The sequence below is a fragment of the Triturus cristatus genome, chromosome 7, assembly GCF_964204655.1.
Source record: "Triturus cristatus chromosome 7, aTriCri1.1, whole genome shotgun sequence".
NCBI lineage: Eukaryota > Metazoa > Chordata > Amphibia > Caudata > Salamandridae > Triturus > Triturus cristatus.
Window position 1 is genome coordinate 399,562,842 of NC_140590.1, and position 21,450 is coordinate 399,584,291.

General features: G+C 44.1%; 1 protein-coding gene across 2 annotated transcripts in view; it reads left to right on the plus strand.

Moving 5' to 3' along the window:
- Positions 1-13,887, plus strand: part of LOC146809784 (uncharacterized protein ZSWIM9-like) — a 323,831-nt gene extending 309,944 nt beyond the window's left edge. For both annotated transcript variants that reach the window (XM_085616631.1, XM_085616632.1), the window contains exon 9: positions 11,649-13,887. In XM_085616631.1, coding sequence (XP_085472757.1) covers positions 11,649-13,005 — 1,357 coding nt within the window. In that variant the 3' untranslated portion in view covers positions 13,006-13,887. The remainder of the gene's footprint in view (positions 1-11,648) is intronic.
- The last annotated feature ends 7,563 nt before the right edge of the window (positions 13,888-21,450 follow it).

The window sequence follows — 21,450 nt, forward strand, 5'->3', positions numbered from 1 at the left end:
ACAAGAGCAATACACCCGATGCTTTTCTAGTACAGTGCCAGAGTTTTGAAACCGTCCTGATAGACCAGAGTTGCGACAGAGATTTACATTGCCGGTCTGACTGCAGACCTTCTTCGGTTTATCCTTTTTAGATCTCGGCTAAACAGCGCAAGTGCTGTCTTGTTGAGACATGTATGTACTTCGTGGGCTTCATCCCGGCCAGACCCTTCCCATTTGCTGGCTTAATTGTCTTTCTCCTATTCTTTGTACCCATTTGTCCATAGCATGCATTCATCATACCTTTTCCTGCTTTTAGCCCTCCTGAGAACATGCACCAGTTACTACTGTTCATCCACAGCTCCCATTTTAGCAAATGTTTTAGAAACTTCCTTTTTAATTGTTTTTGAGCACTTCATACAAGGCCTTGTGTTCTCCAAACGCCATTTCTGTAAACAGGCCTGTAAATCTTTTCCTTATCTCGTCAAATTTGCTGTACATTTAAAGCGATCAAATGTCAGATACTGTTTTCTGAGGGCGCCGGTTCCGTCCCCCAACCACCTCCCTCTTCGCTGTTTGTTTTTGCGTATTCCCCCATTTTAGGTTGCTTTGTTTTTGTTGTGAACTGGCTACCCTGCAGGTCGAAAATTAGGACTGCCCGCTGATTTTCACTTTGCTCAGTGGAATCTGTAAGTGTGTTTCTTCAGAGTAGGGCTACTCTTGGGGAGCGGATGTATCCCAGAGACCCCCAAAACAAGCATTTGCAATGCAATAGGTCTCGCATTATAAAAGTGTGCGCAGTTGGCATTGCTAAAAATAATGCAACACTAGCTATTGGCATTGTAAATGATGCCATTTATTTATGTGTTTGTGTTATAAAATAGATAAAGGCATTGTCATAAACAATGACAATAGCTGAAACTTTTGCAAATGTGATACCTATTGCATTGCAAATGCTTGTTTCAGTACTGCAGGCTTTTAAAAAAGTTTTAGTCACCACTCAAAATGAAATTCATTTTATCAGCGTTGCTAGTGCTCCTTTATGTTTAATGCCCTAAATGAAACACAATGTTCTAAGCAGATTGCTAAACAGCATCTCCAGCCCCGATCACAATGTCTCACTTCATGCTGGACAGTGAGCACCCAGTTTTTATGCAGTGCCAAGACGGGGTGAACTAATGCACAGACTGAGGTTTGTCAGCCTCTGAGGCTCAAAGCATTCCTTACAACAGTCTGCTGTGTCAAGGTATTGCCATGTGTACAGCACACACTCTGCAACAGCAAGTGGTTTCAAAGTTGGGGGTGACTTCCCAAACGTTCTCGAGGTGTTCATCGTGTTTGGTGACAGCGTATTTATGCTGACAGCCAAAAAAACTGTTTGTGTGTGTGTGTGTTGTGTGTGTGTGTGGGGGGTAGTTGGTTGTGTGTGGGTGGTTGGTTGTGTGTGGGTGGTTGGTTGTGTGTGGGTGGTTGGTTGTGTGTGGGTGGTTGGTTGGTTGTGTGTGGGTGGTTGGTTGGTTGTGTGTGGGTGGTTGGTTGGTTGTGTGTGGGTGGTTGGTTGGTTGTGTGTGGGTGGTTGGTTGGTTGTGGGTGGGTGGTTGGTTGGTTGTGGGTGGGTGGTTGGTTGGTTGTGGGTGGGTGGTTGGTTGGTTGTGGGTGGGTGGTTGGTTGGTTGTGGGTGTGTGTGTGTGTGGTTGTGGGTGTGTGTTTGGGTGTGGGTGTGTGGTTGTGGGTGGGTGTGTGTGGTTGTGAGTGGTTTGTGGTTGTGTGTGTGTGTGGTTCTGTGTGTGTTTGTGTGTTGTGGTGTGTGTGGTTGTGTTTGTGTGTTGTGGTTGTATTATTGTGTGTGTGGTTGTTTGTGTTATTGTGTGTGGTTGTGTGTGTGTGGTTGTGGTTGTGGGGATTGGGGAGGGCAGAGGTAGAGAAGGAGAATGGAAGGAGGAAAGAAGAGGAAAGGGGATGTAAAATTAGTGAGAAGTGTGCCAGGAAGGCAAAGAGAGATAAAGAGAACAGGATGTTCAGTGGGGATAGAATGTGAGAGAAGAGAAAGTGAAGGGGAATTGAAGTGAAGTGAGGACAGCAGTAGGAAGGTGTCAGATTTCGGAGAGGACTAGATGGGGGGAAGGAGAGTGGGGGCATACTAGAGGAGATGAAATGGGATCTAAAGATGATAGATGGGCGGGGGGAGACGAGTGAACATCGATGGGAAAAAAAGGAAGATGGAGGGTGGAGACCTAAAAGGTGATAAGGTGAGGCAGGATAGGAAGGGGCAAGTACAGAAAGAGCAGAAGCTGTGGAAGGAGAGAAAATAGAAATGGAGAAGCATGGGGAGGGGGCAGGAAAGAGATGGGGAGGTGAGAGAATAAAGAGTGGAAGAGAAGGACCAGGAGAAAAGGATGGAGGGGGGAGTGGCTGAGATAAGGGTGAGGATGTAGGTGGAAGAAAGAAACTAAAAAGAGATGGGAGTGGAATGAGACTAGAGGAGAGGGAGGCTGGAGAAGAGAGGGGCAAGAAAGAGATGAGGAGGGTGGGGGAGGTAGCGAGGCCAGAGGAGGGGGAGGCTGTAGAGGGGGCAAGAAAGAGATGGTGAGGGGGGGCGAGGCCAGAGGGGAGGTAGGCTGTAGAGGAGGGAGGCAAGAAAGAGATGTGGAGGGCAGGGAGGGAAGTGAGGCTAGAGGAGAGGGAGGCTGGAGAGGGGGCAAGAAAGAGATGAGGAGGTGGGGGGGGGGGTGGTTTAGCGAGGCCAGGTGAGCTGTGAAGCATCCAGACTGTCCTGAAGGAAATAAGGTGCGAGGTCGGGGTGAGGCCAGAAAGAGTTGAGAAGGGAGGATGGAAAGGGGGGAGAGTAGATGAATATGTGGCGGTGGGGACGGAAAACGTGCTAGAAGCGAGCAGGGAGAGAATAAAAGGTGTGAAGAAGAGAAGGGTTTTACACAGGTAGAGGGGTAGAAGGATGCTGCAAGGCGAGAAAAGAACATCGGAAGATGAGAAAGAGGGGTGAGGGAGAATAGAAGGAGATGAGGACGGATAAGCAGAGGGAGAGAAAATAAGGACAATGAGGTGAGAGTGGAGAAGATAACGAGATACAGATGAGACGATGGCGGTGGAGACGAAAACAATGAGATACGGATGAGAGGATGAGACGGAGGCTGGAGAAGTGGAGGGTGGGAGAAGAGTGGGTGAGCGAGCATAGGAAAAGGGAGAGAAAAGGCTTCCGAGGGAATAGTGGAGAAGAGGAAGGCTGTGAGGCGAAGAGGTGAAAGAATTAAATGTGGAAGCGTAATAAGGGAAGAAAAGAAAGTGAGGGAGGGGGCTCAAGGGTGGGATATTGTAAGAAATGGGTGCAAAGAGAGGTGATGGGAAGAAAGAAAGTGGAGGAGAGAACATTAAAAGAGAGTGCTGCTCTAGAGGGGGCACGAGGAAAGGGAGTACAGGGCATGAAAAGGGTGTGTGCACACTTAAGAGTGTGCACCTGAAGATGCGTAAAGGTGGTGGGAGGGAGCAAAGGGAAGGGCGGGGAAGTAATGATGTGGAAGAAGTGAGACGTAGGCTGTGATGGGGGTAGACGAGTAGGTGCAATGGCATGGTATAATGAGGGGGAGTGGTGTAGGAGAGAAGGAGCGTGAGAGAGAGGTTAAGAGAGGGACGTGTGGTGATGTGCATCAGGATGTACTCGGACAAAGGCAGTCAGAGAACGAGGGAAATGAGACAGACCACGTGTAGAAAGAGACAGCAAAGTGGGGAGGATGGTTATAGGATTAGAGGTGGCGCAGGTAGAAATGTGGGGAAAGAGGTAAGACGCGGAAGGACTGCATGGTGGACACGGGAAGGAGGGGAGGAACAAGGGAGGGGAAGGAAGCACACTAAGTGGAAAGGGGGCAGGAGATATAACGAAAAAGGAAGAACAAAAACGGAGGTTGGATGGGCAAAGGAAGAAAGAGGCGACACGCGAACTGGAATAAATAAAAATAAAAAGGAGGATCAAGCACTGGCCACGAAAGTCATCGCGATCATGATTGCTGTGAAAGCGAAAGTGATCACGATGACGCACTAAAACACGCAAGGGATGCGCGCGCAAGCGTGCGTGCTTTTTGCACGTTCTAGCAAGCTGGCTAAAAAGCTGGGGGAAAAAATGCTACTGTCGGCCACAGCTTGCGCCCGCCCGCGCACATGCACTGCAAGCTGTAGCCGGCGGTAGCATTTTTTGAAGCCCTCACTTAAGGTCTCGCCAGACCAGCGCCCAAGCGCTGGGTCAGGCGAGACCTCAGAATATCGAAAAGGAATGCTCACACCCCAGGGCCTCAAATGAGATGGATATCCGTGTCCAGTTATTAAAGTTCATTATTGCCGTGCACTACTGAAAGACGGAGCGTTTGTGGGGATTATGTGCATATTTGTATTTCGGAGTGGGCTAGATTTACTTTTAAAAAGCACAATTAAATTACGCTTCTATCACTGCAATCTAAAAACTTTATTTGGGTGCGTGTTAACAAAGAAAATCAAGGGGTATAAAGCCTTTGCTTAAGCGCATGTTTTGAAAGGAATTCATACACACTCAAAATGAAAAGTAATGTTGCACTGGTAAATCTGAGTTAAATACTTACAAGGTACTTCATTTATTTTTACACTTGATTTCATTACAAGAACGGAGGCTGACATTATGCATTATTCCTTTAATGCAGTCCAAGCAGCCGCTTACATCACAATATTAAAAGGTTCCAGAATAGAACAATAGCAACACATGAAAGGCATGAGCCATCAACAATCTGCCTCTTTTAAATGCGGCTCCAAGCAGATAAGTTCATTTTCCTTCATTACCATTATTAATTTTTATCTCTATTTTGAAGCTTTCGTGTGTGTGGCTTAACCCCACCCCCCCTTCCTACTGCCTCTATACCGATCTCCAATTTACAGAGATCTCCCTGCACCCCCTTCCCTAGTCCCATCCTTTCGTGACGGACCAGATTAACCTGCCTTTTCTTTCAGTTTATGTACTATTTCTAATGTTTGAATATATTTAAAGATTTTTCGATGTTTAATCGAACCTTAATATTTTGTTTTTTGTGTAAACGATTATTCTTCAATTTCATCCTTGTTCTACTTCCTAATGCCATGATGAGCTTACCTAATGTCTTGTTTTAACTCCAGTTTTTCACCTCTTTCCACCGATGCAGGCCGCGCGCTCCCACACGGCTGTGCATTGATACCTTTTATTATTTCGGAATTCATCCACAAGTAGTTATTATTTTACAAACTTATTCATAAAAAACGGGGGTTTTAGCAGGAAATCCTCATTTAACGCGCCTTTTCAACATTCTATAACAAAATTAATTATAATAAGAGAGGAATTATTCTCTTGACATTCCTTCATCTATAAACCTTGTCACTATTAAGGAAAATCCTCCCTAATTATCTTTCATTAAAGGGATTTACCACTTTTTACAAGTTAACATTTCCTATATACCATGTCTGACTGACTCAGACAAGGCTCCTGCCCCTACTCCTAACTTAGACAACGAAGCCCTGCAAAAAATCCTTCATAAGGAATTGAGATCCTGCATGTTTGAGACCTTGAGTCAGATCATATCCTCTAAAATGGCACTCCCTGATGAGGACGAAATCTCAGAAATTTCATACCCCTACTCTGACAAGATCACTGAATTAAGGGGTAAAAGACTTAAGAAGTAAAAACATTGATAAGAGCTGCTTCAATCAAAGGCCATTTCCAAGATTCTGTGGTTTCAGAAGAGGGTATCTACAGTACAATGTGCCTCAATTTTACCCCCAGAGAATTAGAGGCCAACGCATCAGAGGATTAGATCCCGTGGAACCTTCATCTCAAACAACCCTGCAAGTGAGAACTCTCTCCCCTCTCCATTCTCCTTCTTTCCCCCAAAAAGTGGGTGGCAGACTCAAATACTTCCTTCACAATTGGAGATTGATCACTCAAGATCCTTGGTTCTTAAACACTGTCAATAGGTTTATGATAGATTTGACTCACATACCTTTACAAACTTCTTTCCCAAGAGACCTGCCTCTCTCTCCAGAGCAACAAAAAATAATAGAAAGGAGCCATAATAGAGCTCCCATTAGAAACTTTAAGATTTATAAGCACACTCTTTCTTGTAAAAAAGAAAGACAAAGGTTGGAGACCTGTCATAAACTTAAGAAAACTAAACAAATATTTGGTTTACAGACACTTCAAGATGGAGGGCATCCATTTCTTGAGGGATTTACTTCTAGAGGGAGACGGGCTAGTCAAACTGGACCTAAAGGATGCTTACTTCACCATTCCTATGGTCGAATCCCACCAACCCTTTCTTCAATTTGTCTGGAAAAATCACCTTTACCAATTTCAGGCTCTCCCCTTCAGACTCTCCTCTGCCCCTTGGTGCTTCACCAAGGTCATGAGAGCTGTTGTCTCATCTCTAAGAATAAGGGGCATTCGTTTAATCATTTACTGAGACAGCATTCTTATAATGTCTCAAGATCCTTCACAACTAGCCAAAGACCTGAAGACTGTGATGGATCTCCTAGAAAGTTTAGGATTCATCATAAACAAAGAAAAATCAATTCTGTCCCCTTCCAGATCTCTGGAGTTCCTAGGTTTCACAGTAGACACATTGAAATGTCTCCTTTTACTATCTTTCAAAAAGGTTACCAAAATCAGAAAGGAAATAAGACACGTCCTGAAACAGCAAGACTTATCTCTGAGAGAGCTAGCCAGACTTCTGGGTCTCCTCTCCTCCTCCATCCAAGCCATCTTTCCCGGTCCCCTCAACTATCGGGCCTTCCAAAGGGTAAAGGCGAGAGCCCTAAGATCTGGCCTATGGTACGGAGATCGGATCTGGATCAAGAAGCCAAGTCGGAACTAGCCTGGTGGCTCGAGAACCTAGACGCGTGGAACGGAAAAGCAATCTTTGGTTCAAAACTGGAGTTTGTTTTAGAATCAGATGTGAACCTTCATGGCTGGGGAGCTTGCCTTCTCAATCAGAACACTGGTGGTATCTGGTCACAAGAGGAGTCATCTCACCACATAAATGATTTAGAACTAACAGCTGGGCATTACGCCCTCATGAGATTCAAACACTCTCTCCAGGGGAGGTCCGTCATTCTAAAGAAGGACAACATGTCAGCGGTAGCCTATATAAATCGTCTGGGTGGCACCAAATCTGCGGACCTCTCGAATCTAGCAAAGAAACTTTGGATGTTCTGTCAGGAACACAAGATCGCTCTCAAAGCGGAATACCTTCCGGGGAAATCGAACATCTCTGCAGACTGGAACTCAAGATTCCTGTTAGATCACAGCAATTGGAAACTGAACGTTTCCGTGTTCAGTACCCTAAACAAGATCTGGGGCCCTCTAGAGATAGACTTATTTGCGAGCAGACTAACCTTCCAACTGGAGAACAACTTCAGCTGGATGCCCGACCCGGGTGCTCTAGCAGTCAACGTCTTACTACAATCTTGGAAAGTAGCCAAGGTGTACACATTCCCTCCCTTTGCCATGATTCAAAGAGTTCTTCAGATAGTGAGACAGATCAGTGCTTCCTTGTCCTAATAACTCCCTTTTGGCCATCCCAACAATGGTACCCCACCACTCTAGAACTAGCTTGCAACCCCCCCTTCTTAATTCCTACCCTAGATAATCGTCTTGCAGACGGAGAAGTTCACCCCCTAATTCAGAACAGGAGTTTAACCCTTCTTGCCTGGAGAGTGTGAGGAGATCCAATGAAATCTCAGGACTTTCGGTAACGGCTGCAACTCTCCTCAGAGAGTCTTGGGCCCCAGGCACTCACTACAGATATAACAACATATGGAGAATCTGGGTACGTTGGTGCCTGGAAAGGAACCTGGATTCCTTGGAAGCACCTATTGTTGACATAGTTAACTTCCTTGTTAAACAATTTGATAAAGGCCTCAGCTATAGAACTATCAATTGCAATAGATCGGCTATTTCTGCTGGTCATGTCCTTGCCAATGGTAAAACGGTAGGTAAAAATGTCATTGTTTGTAGAGTGATGAAAAGCATTAGTTTAAGAAGACCTCCTAAACCTAAATATGAAAGTCTTTGGGATGTCAAACTAATCCTTGATCTTTTCAATAACTGGCTTGAAAAAAAACCTTTCCATTAAGGTGGCTACTCTACTATGCCTAATCTCATGCAGAAGGGTTTCGGATGTCAAAGCCCTGGAGATTACTAATAGATCTTATAACATGTTCGGAATCAAATTTGAGGTTTATAGAAGAACAAAGACTGTCAGATTCAATCTTTTACCCACGTTTTGATTTATGTCCAAAACTTTGCGTTGTGGACTGCATGAGAGAGTATGCTCGCAGAATGTTTGCTCTTCGCCCTCAGGATGTTAACCAATTACTTATATCCTTTGTTAAACCCCACAAAGGCATAACCTCGACCTCTATTGCTAGATGGGTTAAGACTGTTATGAGTTTAGCAGGTATTGACTTAAAGAAATTTCAAACTCACTCCCTTGGAGGGTTGCTATGGCCAGTCAATCTCTCTGGTCTGGAGGTAAGTTGGACGACCTTCTCAAACTGCTGACTGGTCAAATGATAGCACATTTGCACGTCAATATTGCAAGCCTATTGAACATATGTCTGATGTTGTTTTACAAAGCTACCAACATGCATAATGTAGCCTCCGTTCTTGTAATGAAATTGCGATTCTCATGTTATCATGACTAGAGAATCTGGATTTCATTAAAGAAACGGAGGCTGACATTATCCCTCCCATCCCACCCCTTGGTGGTCTTACAATGATTTGATGCTGTTTTTGTTACAGTTTATTACTGTACTTTTTTATTAACAGTACTTGTTTCATCTCTTTTTCCTTTTAGCTTGATAAGCTTGACACAATTTTTTGCATTCAAGAGATGTTTACTTCTTTCTCTTTTCAGGTAACGCTCCTGAACTGTGTGTCGCCTGGCCTTTGGTTTTACCTTTGTTCTTCCTTCTTCTTCATCCTGCTCATTAGAAGATCGTTTTGATGTTTCAAGTTTCATGAACTTATTTTCCTCCACATTTAAAAGAGGCAGATTGTTGATGGCTCATGCCTTTCATGTGTAGCTATTCTATTCTGGAACCTTTTAATATTGTGATGTGAGCGGCTGCTTGGACTGCATTAAAGGAATAATGCATAATGTCAGCCTCCGTGTCTTTAATGAAATCCAGATTCTCTAGTCATGGTAATATGAGAATCGCAATTGTCGGTGCAACATTACTTTTAATTCTAAGTTTGTTTGATTTAATTGCAAAACACATGCTTAAACAACACATTGCTTTATTTTTGGGGAGAATTATGCAGTTAACTATGCTCTTTACATTGCAGTGATAGAGGCGTGAATTAAGTGCTTGTTTTAAGTGTCTCACAATTAAAAATAGTGTTTCACCATCAAATCAGGGTACAAATAAATGCAGTGAATTTTCGGTGCATCATCACTTTTATGCATGCTTTACTTTCAAAACGCCCTTCGAAAAGGCTTTACATCAGTTTCACTTTTCAAGTTTGACATGCAGTCACATAAGGCCCCTCCCAGAAATAGACAGAAGTGTGAGTTTATATTTACACCTCCCCTCGACATGTTATTTTAATATGCCTGTGCGCTTGATTTTCGTTTATTGCGTCCTTCAAAACAAAGGCTTACCATTGCATGGCAGGAACAGGGACTACGTAATATTTACCAACATACATTTCCTTTTTATGCCTTTTATTATACACTTTCACATGACCGGACATGAAATACATAGTTGAAACAAACATATCTAACTAGAAAAATATACATTGTTCCATGCTTTTAGGATGACCCCTATAAAAATAAACTACACTTGCTTACGTTATGCCAACTAATGTAAACAACATTGTTTGTAGTTTGTTGACAGCTAATCAAAAAGTGTTACTTCTTGGATTTCTGTATCCTCATTCGTTGTGTGTGTCTGCCTACTGACAGGTCATACCATATCACACCATACAGTGACAGGTAACACCATACCATACAATGACAGGATATACCATACCATACAATTGATGACTATGCCACACTATGGCAGGCCATGCTAAACCAAACCATACTATTCAGTGACGTTAGACCATATCATGCCATACCATACAAGGCAGATCATATCATATCATACCATACCATACTCCAGAATGACGACCATGACTATACTATACCCATACCGTAACATACCATAACATAACATGCAATTACCGGCTATACTATACGACAGGCCATACCATATATCATATATCATATCATATATCATTCCATACCTTACCATTCTATTCAATGATCAGCTATACCATACTATACGACAGGTCATACCATACAATGACAGAGCATACCACCCAATATGATGACAAGCCATACTATTCAACAATAGGTCATATTTACAGTAGCAGACCATACCATATTCTACAATGACAAGTCATACTATACAAGAGGCCAGACCATGCTATACCATTCCATATAATATACCATTCCTCACTATAGAATGACAGGCCATACCATACTGTACTGTACGATAACAGGCTATACCATATTATACTATACAATGACAAACTGTACCATGCCATACGATACAATGACAGCCCATACAATACTATACCATACTATATTATACAATGACAGGCCATACCGTATCATATCATAAAATGACAGCCCATACCATAATCATACCATACATTGACAGGCCATTCCTTATTCTACAATGACAGCCTGTGCTGTAATTTACTATACCATACCTTACACTGGCCATACCATACCAAACCATAGTCTACAATGATAGGCCTTACCATCCGATACAATGGCAGGCCATACAATACCATACCATACTATACATAGACCGGCAATACCATACATACTATAGAATGGCATACCACAATATACAATGACAAGCTACAACATTCTATAACCTGCTATACAATGAAAGGCCATACCATACCATAACAGCCCGCACTCCATTGACAAAGGCAATAGATCTCACATAGGCAAGGCCTATTGACTTTGCCAATGATTGATTGTCTTTGATGTTTATACTCGCATGTATGCCTGGTATACTGTTCTAATGCTGCCTTTAGTGTGAGGTGTGCTTTAATTTAAATGTGTGAATTTTTTAAGTGCTGAAATGCCAAACCACTGCCTGGGCTTTCTACGTCTCCTCCCCTGTCACATAGAACTCTGTCCTGCCTGCCATCAGATTGTCATTTCACAGAGCGATACTACTCTGTCTCTATATTTAGAAGGGTGTGTCTTGAACTATGTTGATAGTGCTTCTCTTTTTATATTCCTCATGTCTAAATATTTATTTTCATTGTTTGACTCTGTAATTTGTCTTTTTTCCCTCATTTAGATGTACATCTCACCTTTTTGATAAGTGGTTTTCACGTACATTGATTAACTTGTTCATTTTTTTATTTTTTGTGTATATTCTCTGCATTTGAGTGCCCCACTGTCTCTAGGTTAGGCGGTGCTTTATCAATTGTAAAATAACATAAAATGATACATGCTTGGCACAGTTCCGGCAGCATAAGTTCTGTTGCTGTTGTCTACTTTGTACTTTTCTGTGTGATTCTATTTCCAGTGATTGTCAGTTTTTATCATTTGCGACTGTGCAAGGCGTTTCTCAAGTTGTATGTCCTGTTTCTCTTGCAGGGCGTTGAGTGGAAATAAGAACTGCAGTGCCAAGATCGTCCTGAACATCAGCCAGAACAAAGACTGTCTTGTGGTCACTGAGTGCCAGTTAACTCATAATCATGTCCTCTGCCCAATCAAGTTCAACACCTACAAGAAGGGTTTCTTGCTCTCCAGTCAATGCTTGCCTGTGCACGTCACCAACATAATCTCCAGGCAGTTCTTGGAACTTCGAGACGTTAAGCGTCTGCTATCTACCTGTTCTGCACAGGAAACTGACATCCTGGAAATACTCAGTGCATTGCAAATGCTCTTTGCTGAAGATCCCTTAACTAAAGTGAAGCTGGTGTTTATGGAGGACACTTCTACAGTCAAGATGGTCTACTTTCAAACCAGTGAGATGTTGCGCTTTTGTCAGCGTCTGCCAAGTGCTTTGTTCTTTGACCGGATTTTGGACTTCAATGAGGAGTTTGACCTCTATACAGTTCTCTGCTTGGATGGAGATGGGCTGGCACGGGAATGCGCTCACTGCCTAGCACGGAGGGTGACACCTTGCATTCTCCATGGAACCATAGCATCTCTGTTGCAGATAACACCAGAGTTAAAACATAAAGTGCAGCACATAATTGTTGGAGTAGAAGTCGATGAGCTGAGCGCCATCCAGCAGGTGCTCCCTCAGTCCAGAGTGTGGATCTGCCGCCATCAGGTCCTGGAGACCCTAACTAAAAAAGCCCGCGAGTTAGGAACTTTATGTGATGAACGAGTTCAGCCTCTGCTCTGTGAAGTAGTCCAATCCATGTCAGTGGATTGTTATCATAGAGCAGTGAAGAGGCTAAAAGAGGTTGTCTCTGAACACTTTATGAACTACTTCTTGGAGCACTGGCACCCTCGCTCAGTCCTGTGGGCTGAGTTCTCTATTAATAGTACAAACAAAGGCATTAACACCTACAGTGCTATTAAACAGCACCGGCAAAGACTCAGCTGGGCAATACGCCCTTTCCCCACTTTGGCTCAGTGTCTTGAAGACTTACTGCATATGCATGCTTCCAAGGTGGAGGTGGGTTTCTTTAATGATACTCTAGTGGCCGCGCGTTACCGGGAGGTTTGTCAGCCCGAGCAATCCCACCTGATTGAAGAAGAGTTGGCGTTGGCCAACCTCAGAACTTACGACATTAGTGAAAATATGATGAATTTTGTTCTCAATGACGGGGTATCAACCTTTGTTATGGACCCCAACCTCATCTCATGCAGCTGCTCCATTTACATCTCCAACCTGCTCCCCTGCCGGCACCTCTTTGCCACTCGGTTCATGACTGGGCAGCCTTTGGTTGATGCAAACCTTCTGGTTAAAAAGGAAGAGGCCTCTGCCGTTCTATAGCCACTGAGAGTACTGGAAGGACAAACCTCCTTCCAAAGGAGATTATCTGTGGAACACCATGAGCAATGAACATCTGTGTTACCTAGCTAAGAACGTAGTGGACGATTTCTCAAACTACCCTTGGTCAGGTGCCCTTTACAATCCAGAAACCTTTATCTGCGATCTTAGTTTGCATATCTTTCATTCCTTTGTCCCGGTGTTTTTTTTTTTGTTTTTTTTTTGCACTTTTCAATTGTGGTATATATGCACAAATGTGCGGTAAGAGTTTTGCTACTTCATTATGCTTGAAGAAAAAGGGGTCGGACCTTGAGTAGCGTTGATGGTATTACAAGTATTGTACCTTTTTTTGTTTTTAACTCTGTGCCCCTTTTGGTTCTCTGTTGGGTTAAACCTTCATTTTTTTTTTACTTGCACACTTATATAGTTTGATTAAATCCTTATTAAAATGTTATCAGACAGGTAATAAATGCATACTTTAACACGCTATATAATTTAATACTTTAAACAAGTGCCGCTTTTGTAATTGCAAAAAAATTAAAAGCCACACTTTCACTGGAATGGCAGACCTAGAGTCCACACGAAAGAATCCTCAAAGTGCATTTTAAACCTCTCAGGTCCTCAGAAGGTTGCAGACAATTCCATGGGAGGTCAGTGAGAAACGATGTTAATCTTGGAGTCCGCTCTACTTGAGAACGCGCCCTGTAACTTAAGCGTGGGCAAGCCAGAAAATTCATGGGGATAGCTCATGGATTTGGCTTGACTACAGGAGCCAAAGCATGACTGGAGTCTTTATAAAGATAGGCATGTAGATGATACAGCAAAGGTCCTGTAAAACATGACAAAGACTATTTCAGATTAAAAATGGGTTAATTCTTGAACAAATGGGTATTACTTTATTTAGTTAATTAGTTTTTACCCATGTATTAATATTTGCTTAAAGCAGTGGATACTGCCGGTTTATTTCAATTCTTTAAGTCCATTTTATTCGTCCTAGAACTTTTATTAAGACTGAATGTACTGTTTGTGACGTTGATCAAGGAGGGTTTTATTAATTTTAGAATTGTTACTTTTACTGTACGTGTGAGACACTATTACCTTTTGCGTAATTGTCACACAGATTCACAGAGCAGTAATACTGCTTGCAAGTACTTATGCAGCGACTCAACTCTGACCACCATGTTTTATACCCTGGCAGCATTTGTGTATGGCACACTCTTTCCTTTGCATTGGTTGGCGGTCTAGCGGTTTACTCTTCCAATGTGTGGTCTAAAGGCGGCTATTTAACCCCTTCCTTGCTAGGCCTACAACCCCTCCCCCCCCCCCCCCCCCCCCCCCCCCGCCTTTTTTGGGCTATTTGGAGTAGTTCGTTCTTAGGCCCCTGTAACTTTTTGACCACATAAGGTATCCATGCCAAATTTTCGTCATTTTCTTCCAACAGCATGGGGATTCTAAAGGTACCCAGGGTTTGTGGATTCCTCTGGAGGGGTCCCAGAAATTAGCCAAAATACAGCTAAATTTTTTTTTGGGGGAAAAAAGTGCTGCAAATGAAAGCGTCTGGGTTTTTCCCTGCAAATGGTATCAAAAAAGGGTGTGTGGGGCTGAAATCACCATTTCCCAGCTTTTAGGGAATGACAGACGTTTGTCAGAAAACCAAACATTTTTACACAGTTTTGGCATTTTTCTGGGACATAGCCTATTTTTGCTATTTTTTGTGCTTTCATCCTCCTTCCAGTTAATGGTAGAAATGGGTATGAAAGCAATAATGGATCCTGGAAAGCTCTACATTTTTGAAAAGTAGACAATATTCTGAATTCAGCAAGGGATCATTTGTGTGGATCCTTCAAGGTTTCTTTAAAGAAACTAACAGATAAATATAGGAAAAATTGAAAATTAGTTGGAAAAAAAACAGACTTTTGTGTCAAAGTTTTTCACCTATAACTTCTTCTAATTATGACAACTCTTTGAACGCAGTATACCGTTACATCCGCAGGACCTTACTGGTTGTGGGGATATATAGGACTTGTAGGTTCACCAAGACCCCGACGAACCCAGAGCCAAAAACTGAGCAGCGACTTGCAATGGTTTTTTATTATGTAGCGGGTATATAGCAATTACTCTGGGAAAATGTATACATGGAAAAATTGGTATGAAAGACACCTATGTATTTCTGAAATGGGAACAAAATATAGAGTTTAGAGACAATAGATATTTGCAAATTTCTGAAATTGGGAACCCATACTAGCATGAGAATTATCAGTCATTTTTCAAAATGACTTCTTTTTTACACATTGTCTTTCATTTGGAAGGCAGAAATGCATTGAAAGTCAATGGGTAATAAAAGTCGCTTTACAAAACCGAATTACCCTAAGTCTCCCGATGAAAATGGTACCTCACTTGTGTGGGTAGGCATAGTGCCCACGACACACCACATTTTCACAATGAAAATTACCCTTTTTTTTGCAAAGTGCCTAGCTGTAGTTTTCGAAACCTAGTTCTGCCAGCACCTGGGGAAACCTAGAAAACCTATACATTTTTGAAAACTAGACACCCAGGGGAACACAGGATGGTGTGACTTGACTGGCTCTCACCAGGTTACCCAAAATCCCTTGCACACCTAAAAAAAAAAAGTCCAAAAAAACACATTTGACTCACATTTGTGTTGTGGAAAGTTCTGGAATCTGTGTGGATCCACAAATTTCCACCCACCCCCTGCGTTCCCCAAAGTCTTCCGAGAAAAATGGTACCTCACTTGCGTGGGTAGGCCTAATGCCCGTGACAGGAAACGGCGCAAAAAGCAACGTGGTCACACCACAATTTCACAGTGAAAAATGACCTTTTTTTGGCAAAGTGCCTAGCTGTAGTTTTTGAACCCTAGCTCTGCTGGCACCTAGGGAAACCTTGCAAACCTATACATTTTTGAAAAATAGACACCCAGGGGAATCCAGGATGGGGTGACTTGACTGGCTCCCACCATGTTCTGTTACCCAGAATCCCTTGCAAACTTAAAACTTTTTTTTGTTAAAACACATTTTCCTCACTTTTTTGTGGTGGAATGTTGTGGAATTTGCGTGGCTCCACAAATTTCCACCCACCCCACGTTCCCAAAAGTCTTCCAAGAAAAATGGTACCTCACTTGTGTGGGTAGGCCTAGTGCCCGCAACAGGAAACGGCGCAAAACGCAACGTGGACACACCACAGTTTCACAGTGAAAAATGACCCTTTGTTGGCAAAGTGCCTAGCTGTAGTTTTTTGACCCTAGCTCATCTGGCACCTAGGGAAACCTACCAAACCCACACATTTCTGAAACCTAGACACCCGGGGGTTTCCAGGGAGGTATGGCTTGACGTTTCCTTACCCAGAATCCCCTGCAAACCTCAATTTTAGCTGCAAAAAGCACTTTTTTTCACACATTTTTGTGTGGGAAAGTTGTGGCATCACCGGGCTGACACAAATTTCCTACCACCCAGCATTCCCCCGAGGCTCCTGATAAAAATGGTGCCTCACTCGTGTGGGAGGCCCAAGTACCCACAACAGGCAAGGACCCCAAAAAGCCCGGTGCCGAGCACGGGGCCAAAAACCCAGGCGACCTCCATTGCAAAACTAGGTTGTTTTGAGATAGGCAATTTTGATGTCGCCTCACTACCTTTTGGGCCCTTGCCTGTCGTGGGTACTTGGGCCTCCCACACAAGTGAGGCACCATTTCTATTGGAATACTTGAAGAAAGGCGGGGGAAAGGACAGTTTTTTCTTTCTGCAGCGTGAAAATTGTGGCACAATAATGCAAGGAAAATGTTAGACATTTTGAGGTTTGCAGGCAGGACATTATAGGTACGATGACGTGTTGGTATCCACAAGAGAGACATCACCATGTACTCCCATGGGTGTTTAGTTTACGACAATATCTACAGTTGGTAGGTTATTCTTAGATGGAATGTACACCTTGGCAGAAAGACTACAAAAGACAAAGATTCCTGCACAGCCATTTATTCCTCAAGCACACGCACATACTGGTTGGATTTGGCACGAGGACGAGTGATGGTTCAGTATATAAATTTTATTAATAAGAGATGTCACAAAATTGAAATGCACTGTCAATAATTAAACAGACAAAAAACTGAACCAGTGACTCTCAGCTCGTGAGCTGTAAACCCACGGCAAGGCACCAACCGCTTTACAGGCCATGCACACACCTTTCATATGTGATACACACAAGACCATTCACACCACCAGGCACGAAACCAACACATTACAACACTCACAAAAAGGGATAAGGTACACCCTGCTTGAGAAAGACAGAAAAGACAAATATTTCTGCACAACCACCTATTCTTCAAGCACACAGACATACTGGTTGGATTTGGCACGAGGGTGAGTGATTGTTCAGTATATACAGTTGTATTAACCAGAGATTTCACAAAAATGAAATGCACTGTTAATAATTGAAAGGATGAGAAACTGAACCATTGACTCACAGCTCGTGACCTGTAAAGCTACGACAAGGCACCAACCTCTTTACAGGCCATTTATACACCTTTCATACGTGTGACGCATACCAAACCATTCACACCGCCAGCCGCGGGCCCAGCACATTACAACACTCACACCAGCAGACCGCGCCATTCAAGGGTCCATCACTTTCACACGCCCACATTCCTGACACAGCAACCACACCAGCTCACGGATTGCATAGAGTGGTGTTTGGCTAGCAGTGTGTATAGTGACCAGCAGTAAGTCCCTACTCACACACCGCCAGCCAAGCGCCAATCCATGCACACCGCCAGCCAAGCGCCAGCCCACTCACCGCCAGCCAAGCACCAGTCCACGCACACTGCCAGCCAAGCGCCAGTCGATGCACACCGCTAGCCAAGCGGCAGTCCATGCACACCGCCAGCCAAGCGCCCTTCCACGCACACTGCCAGCCAAGCGCCAGTCCACTCACCGCCAGCCAAGCACCAGTCCGCTCACCACCAGCCAAGCACCAGTCCACGCACACTGCCAACCAAGCGCTAGTCCACGCACACCGCCAGCCAAGCGCCCATCCACGCACACTGTCAGCCAAGCGCCCATCTACGCACACCGCCAGCCAAGCGCTCATCCACTCACACTGCCAGCCAAGCGCCAGTCCACGCACACCATCAGCCAAGCGCCAGTCCACTCACCGCCAGCCAAGCGCCAGTCCACTCACCACCAGCCAAGCGCCAGTCCACGCACACTGCCAGCCAAGCGCTAGTCCACGCACACCGCCAGCCAAGCGCTGATCCACGCACACAGCCAGCCAAGCGCTCATCTACGCACACTGCCAGCGAAACGCCAGTCCACGCACACAGTCAGCCAAGCACCAGTCCACGCACACCGCCAGCCAAGTGCCCATCCACGCACACCGCCAGCCAAGTGCCCATCCACGCACACCGCCAGCCAAGCGCCCATCCACGCACACCGCCAGCCAAGCGCCAGTCCACTCACCGCCAGCCAAGTGCCAGTCCACGCACACAGCAAGCCAAGTGCCAGTCCACGCACACCGCCAGCCTACCGCCAGTCCACGCACACCGTCATAAACTATTTTAAAACAAGAAAGAAAACACAAACCAGTTTCAACTAGATACAAAACTATTACTACAAAAACAACAGCAGTAACTAAAGACATAATACTATTGCCAAACGTGAAACTGAACAACTATATAAAACCATACAGACCAGGCAGTATACTGTTAGACTCACGGTTGCTCCCAAAAACTCTTTTTAGTGTGATACAATCTGAAACATGAGGGTACACACAGCCCAGGATTAGAAGGACAATCGGCACAGTGCAAACAACTCTCCTTCCGCACACCTCTTCGCAAGCAGACTCTACATCTCTTACAGGGATTGGGTTTTTTGGGTGTGGGAGGAATTAAATCAGAAAAGTGGCGAACTTTCAATCTAGCCACATCCTCCACCACTCCAACTCTGGGAACACTTGCCTGTTTCACAACAACAAGGCAGCCTATCACAGACTGTTGAAACTGAACAAAAGTCAACTTTGTCTCAGGAGAACACTCCTTGTACACAACAAAAGCATTGAAAGTTGCTCGATTGAAGAGATGTATGGCCAACTTTTTATACCAAATGTAAGACTTACGAATAGCAGTGTAAGGTTCCAACCTCTGATCTACTCTATCAACACCACTCATGTGCTTATTGTAGTCTAAAATGCACATAGGTTTGCGTACTTCAGGAAACTGACCCCAAACATCCACAGATAAAGTACTCTCATCATGGATGGTAGTCAGCATGTACACATCCCTCCAGTCCACAAATTTCACAGCTAGTAGTTCATCACTACGCAAAGAACTGCACTGTCCCCTCTCAAGTTTTTGGGAAACAAGCTCTTTTGGATAACCTTTAAGGTTAGAGCGGATTGTGCGACAAGCAAAAGTGTCCACTCTGAACAATTCCTTAAACAATTGCACAGCAGTGTAGAAGTTATCAAGGTACAATTGGTACAATTGGTGGCCTCTGTTAAACAGTCCTTTAGCAAGATCCCATAAAATTTTCTCAGAAACTCCAAAAGTGGACGGACAACCAGGGGGGTCAATAGGGGAATCTCTACCAGTGTACACACGGAATTAAAAAACATATCCTGTCCTACTCTCTGACAACATATACAGCTTAATTCCATAATGTGCCCTCTTGCTAGGGATGTACTGCCTAAAAACCAAACGGCCCTTGAACAGGACCAAAGACTCATCAATAAATATTTCTTTCCCTGGAGTATAGATCTCTGAAAATTGATCTACAAAGTGATCAAGAACAGGCCGAATCTTAAAAAGACGGTCACAGTCAGGGTGATCTTATGGCAGCGCCAAAGTACTATCAATAAAATGCAACATCGTAAGCAAAAGTAAATACCAATCACGGGTCATAATCGCAGGAAATATGGTTGTTGCCATCAAGGGACTGGTAGACCAATATGAAGCCATGGATGGCTTCCTTATCCAGCCCATCAAAAAGGTCAAACCCAAAAACTTCTTCATCTCATCCAGATTTGTGTAAGTCCATCGGATAGCTCTAGAGTGGGGCTTAAGTGTGGCACTGTTGTCCCTCAAAAACTGTTCAGCATACAAATTAGTCTGCTCAACAATCTCAGCCAAAAATACATCATCCATAAACAACTGAAAAAACTGTATAGGCAAAACATTTTCACAATCCACTCTACACCCTGCATCCACACTAAAGGCAGGCAATACCGGCTGCACCATGTTTGGATCAACCCAGAGTCCAGCACTTCCAGTAGGAAGCCTTGCAGCCTCAGGCTGCAATACCGATGTCTCTTGCTGCACCATCGGCAAATCAGTGTCCCCCTCTAAAACAGGCCCTTCATCGGCACTGAGAGTAGCTTCATCCGCTCTGAGCGTATCTTCATCATCCGATGATTCCATGTGGAGAGAAAACTCAATGCCTGAATCTTCCCCTCCCTCCTCTCCCTCAGACGCACTGTCAGTCTCATAATCCTGCTCAGAGGAAGATTCAAGAAGCATACCAACCACCTGCTGAGCAGATATTCTAAGGCTAGCCATAATCCTTACTGATAAAGGTAACTAGTCAAACAAGTCAACAACAACAAACACTTTGTAAAATAAGTAATAAACTAAATGGGTCTTTATCAGAAAGACCTATATACTCCAAAACTTTGCCACTCACTTGCCAGAAGCAGCTAGACTCGCCACCACCTACTCTGCACAGACACAGTAAGGATCAGATTTGCCTCCTTATTAAAGGACAGAAAGCAGGAGGTTTGGTCTCCTCCCGTTACCGCCAGGATCCCGCTCCTTAATGTGGGGGTCCCCCAGGGCTCTATTCTGAGCCCTGTATTATTCAACCTGTATATGTCCCCGCTTGCAAAGTTGGCGGAGGCAGGAGATGCAAAGATGATATCCTATGCGGACGACACTCAGTTGTTGTTCACTTGTGGGAAGGGTGAAGACTTTCATGGTCAGAAGATTAGAGCCTGCCTGGCCGAAGTGTTCCTCTGGTTTCAATCCCACCAACTTAAATGCAATCCGGAGAAATCTGAGATCATTTTCTTCGGTTCCCCTCCGTCGGACATTTGGAAACATTGGTGGCCTGACGAAATGTCGCCACCCCAGACAGCTGTTAACATGGTTAAAAATCTGGGGGTGAAAATGGACAATATGTTCTCAATGAAAACACAAGTCCAGACTGTGACTGGTACTTGTTTTGGTTTATTAAAAACGATTAGGAAATTTCTCTATCTCCTGCCAATGACACATAGAAAGGTGGTTGTGCAGGCCCTCATCACCTCTAGATTGGATTATGTTAATGTCCTGTATCTTGGCATACCGGAGGGCTTATTAAGCAGACTTCAGGTCGTGCAAAACTCTGCGGCCAGAGCAGTCCTGAAGTTAGGAGTCAGAGAACGGATTTCGCCCCATTTGAAATTCTCCCG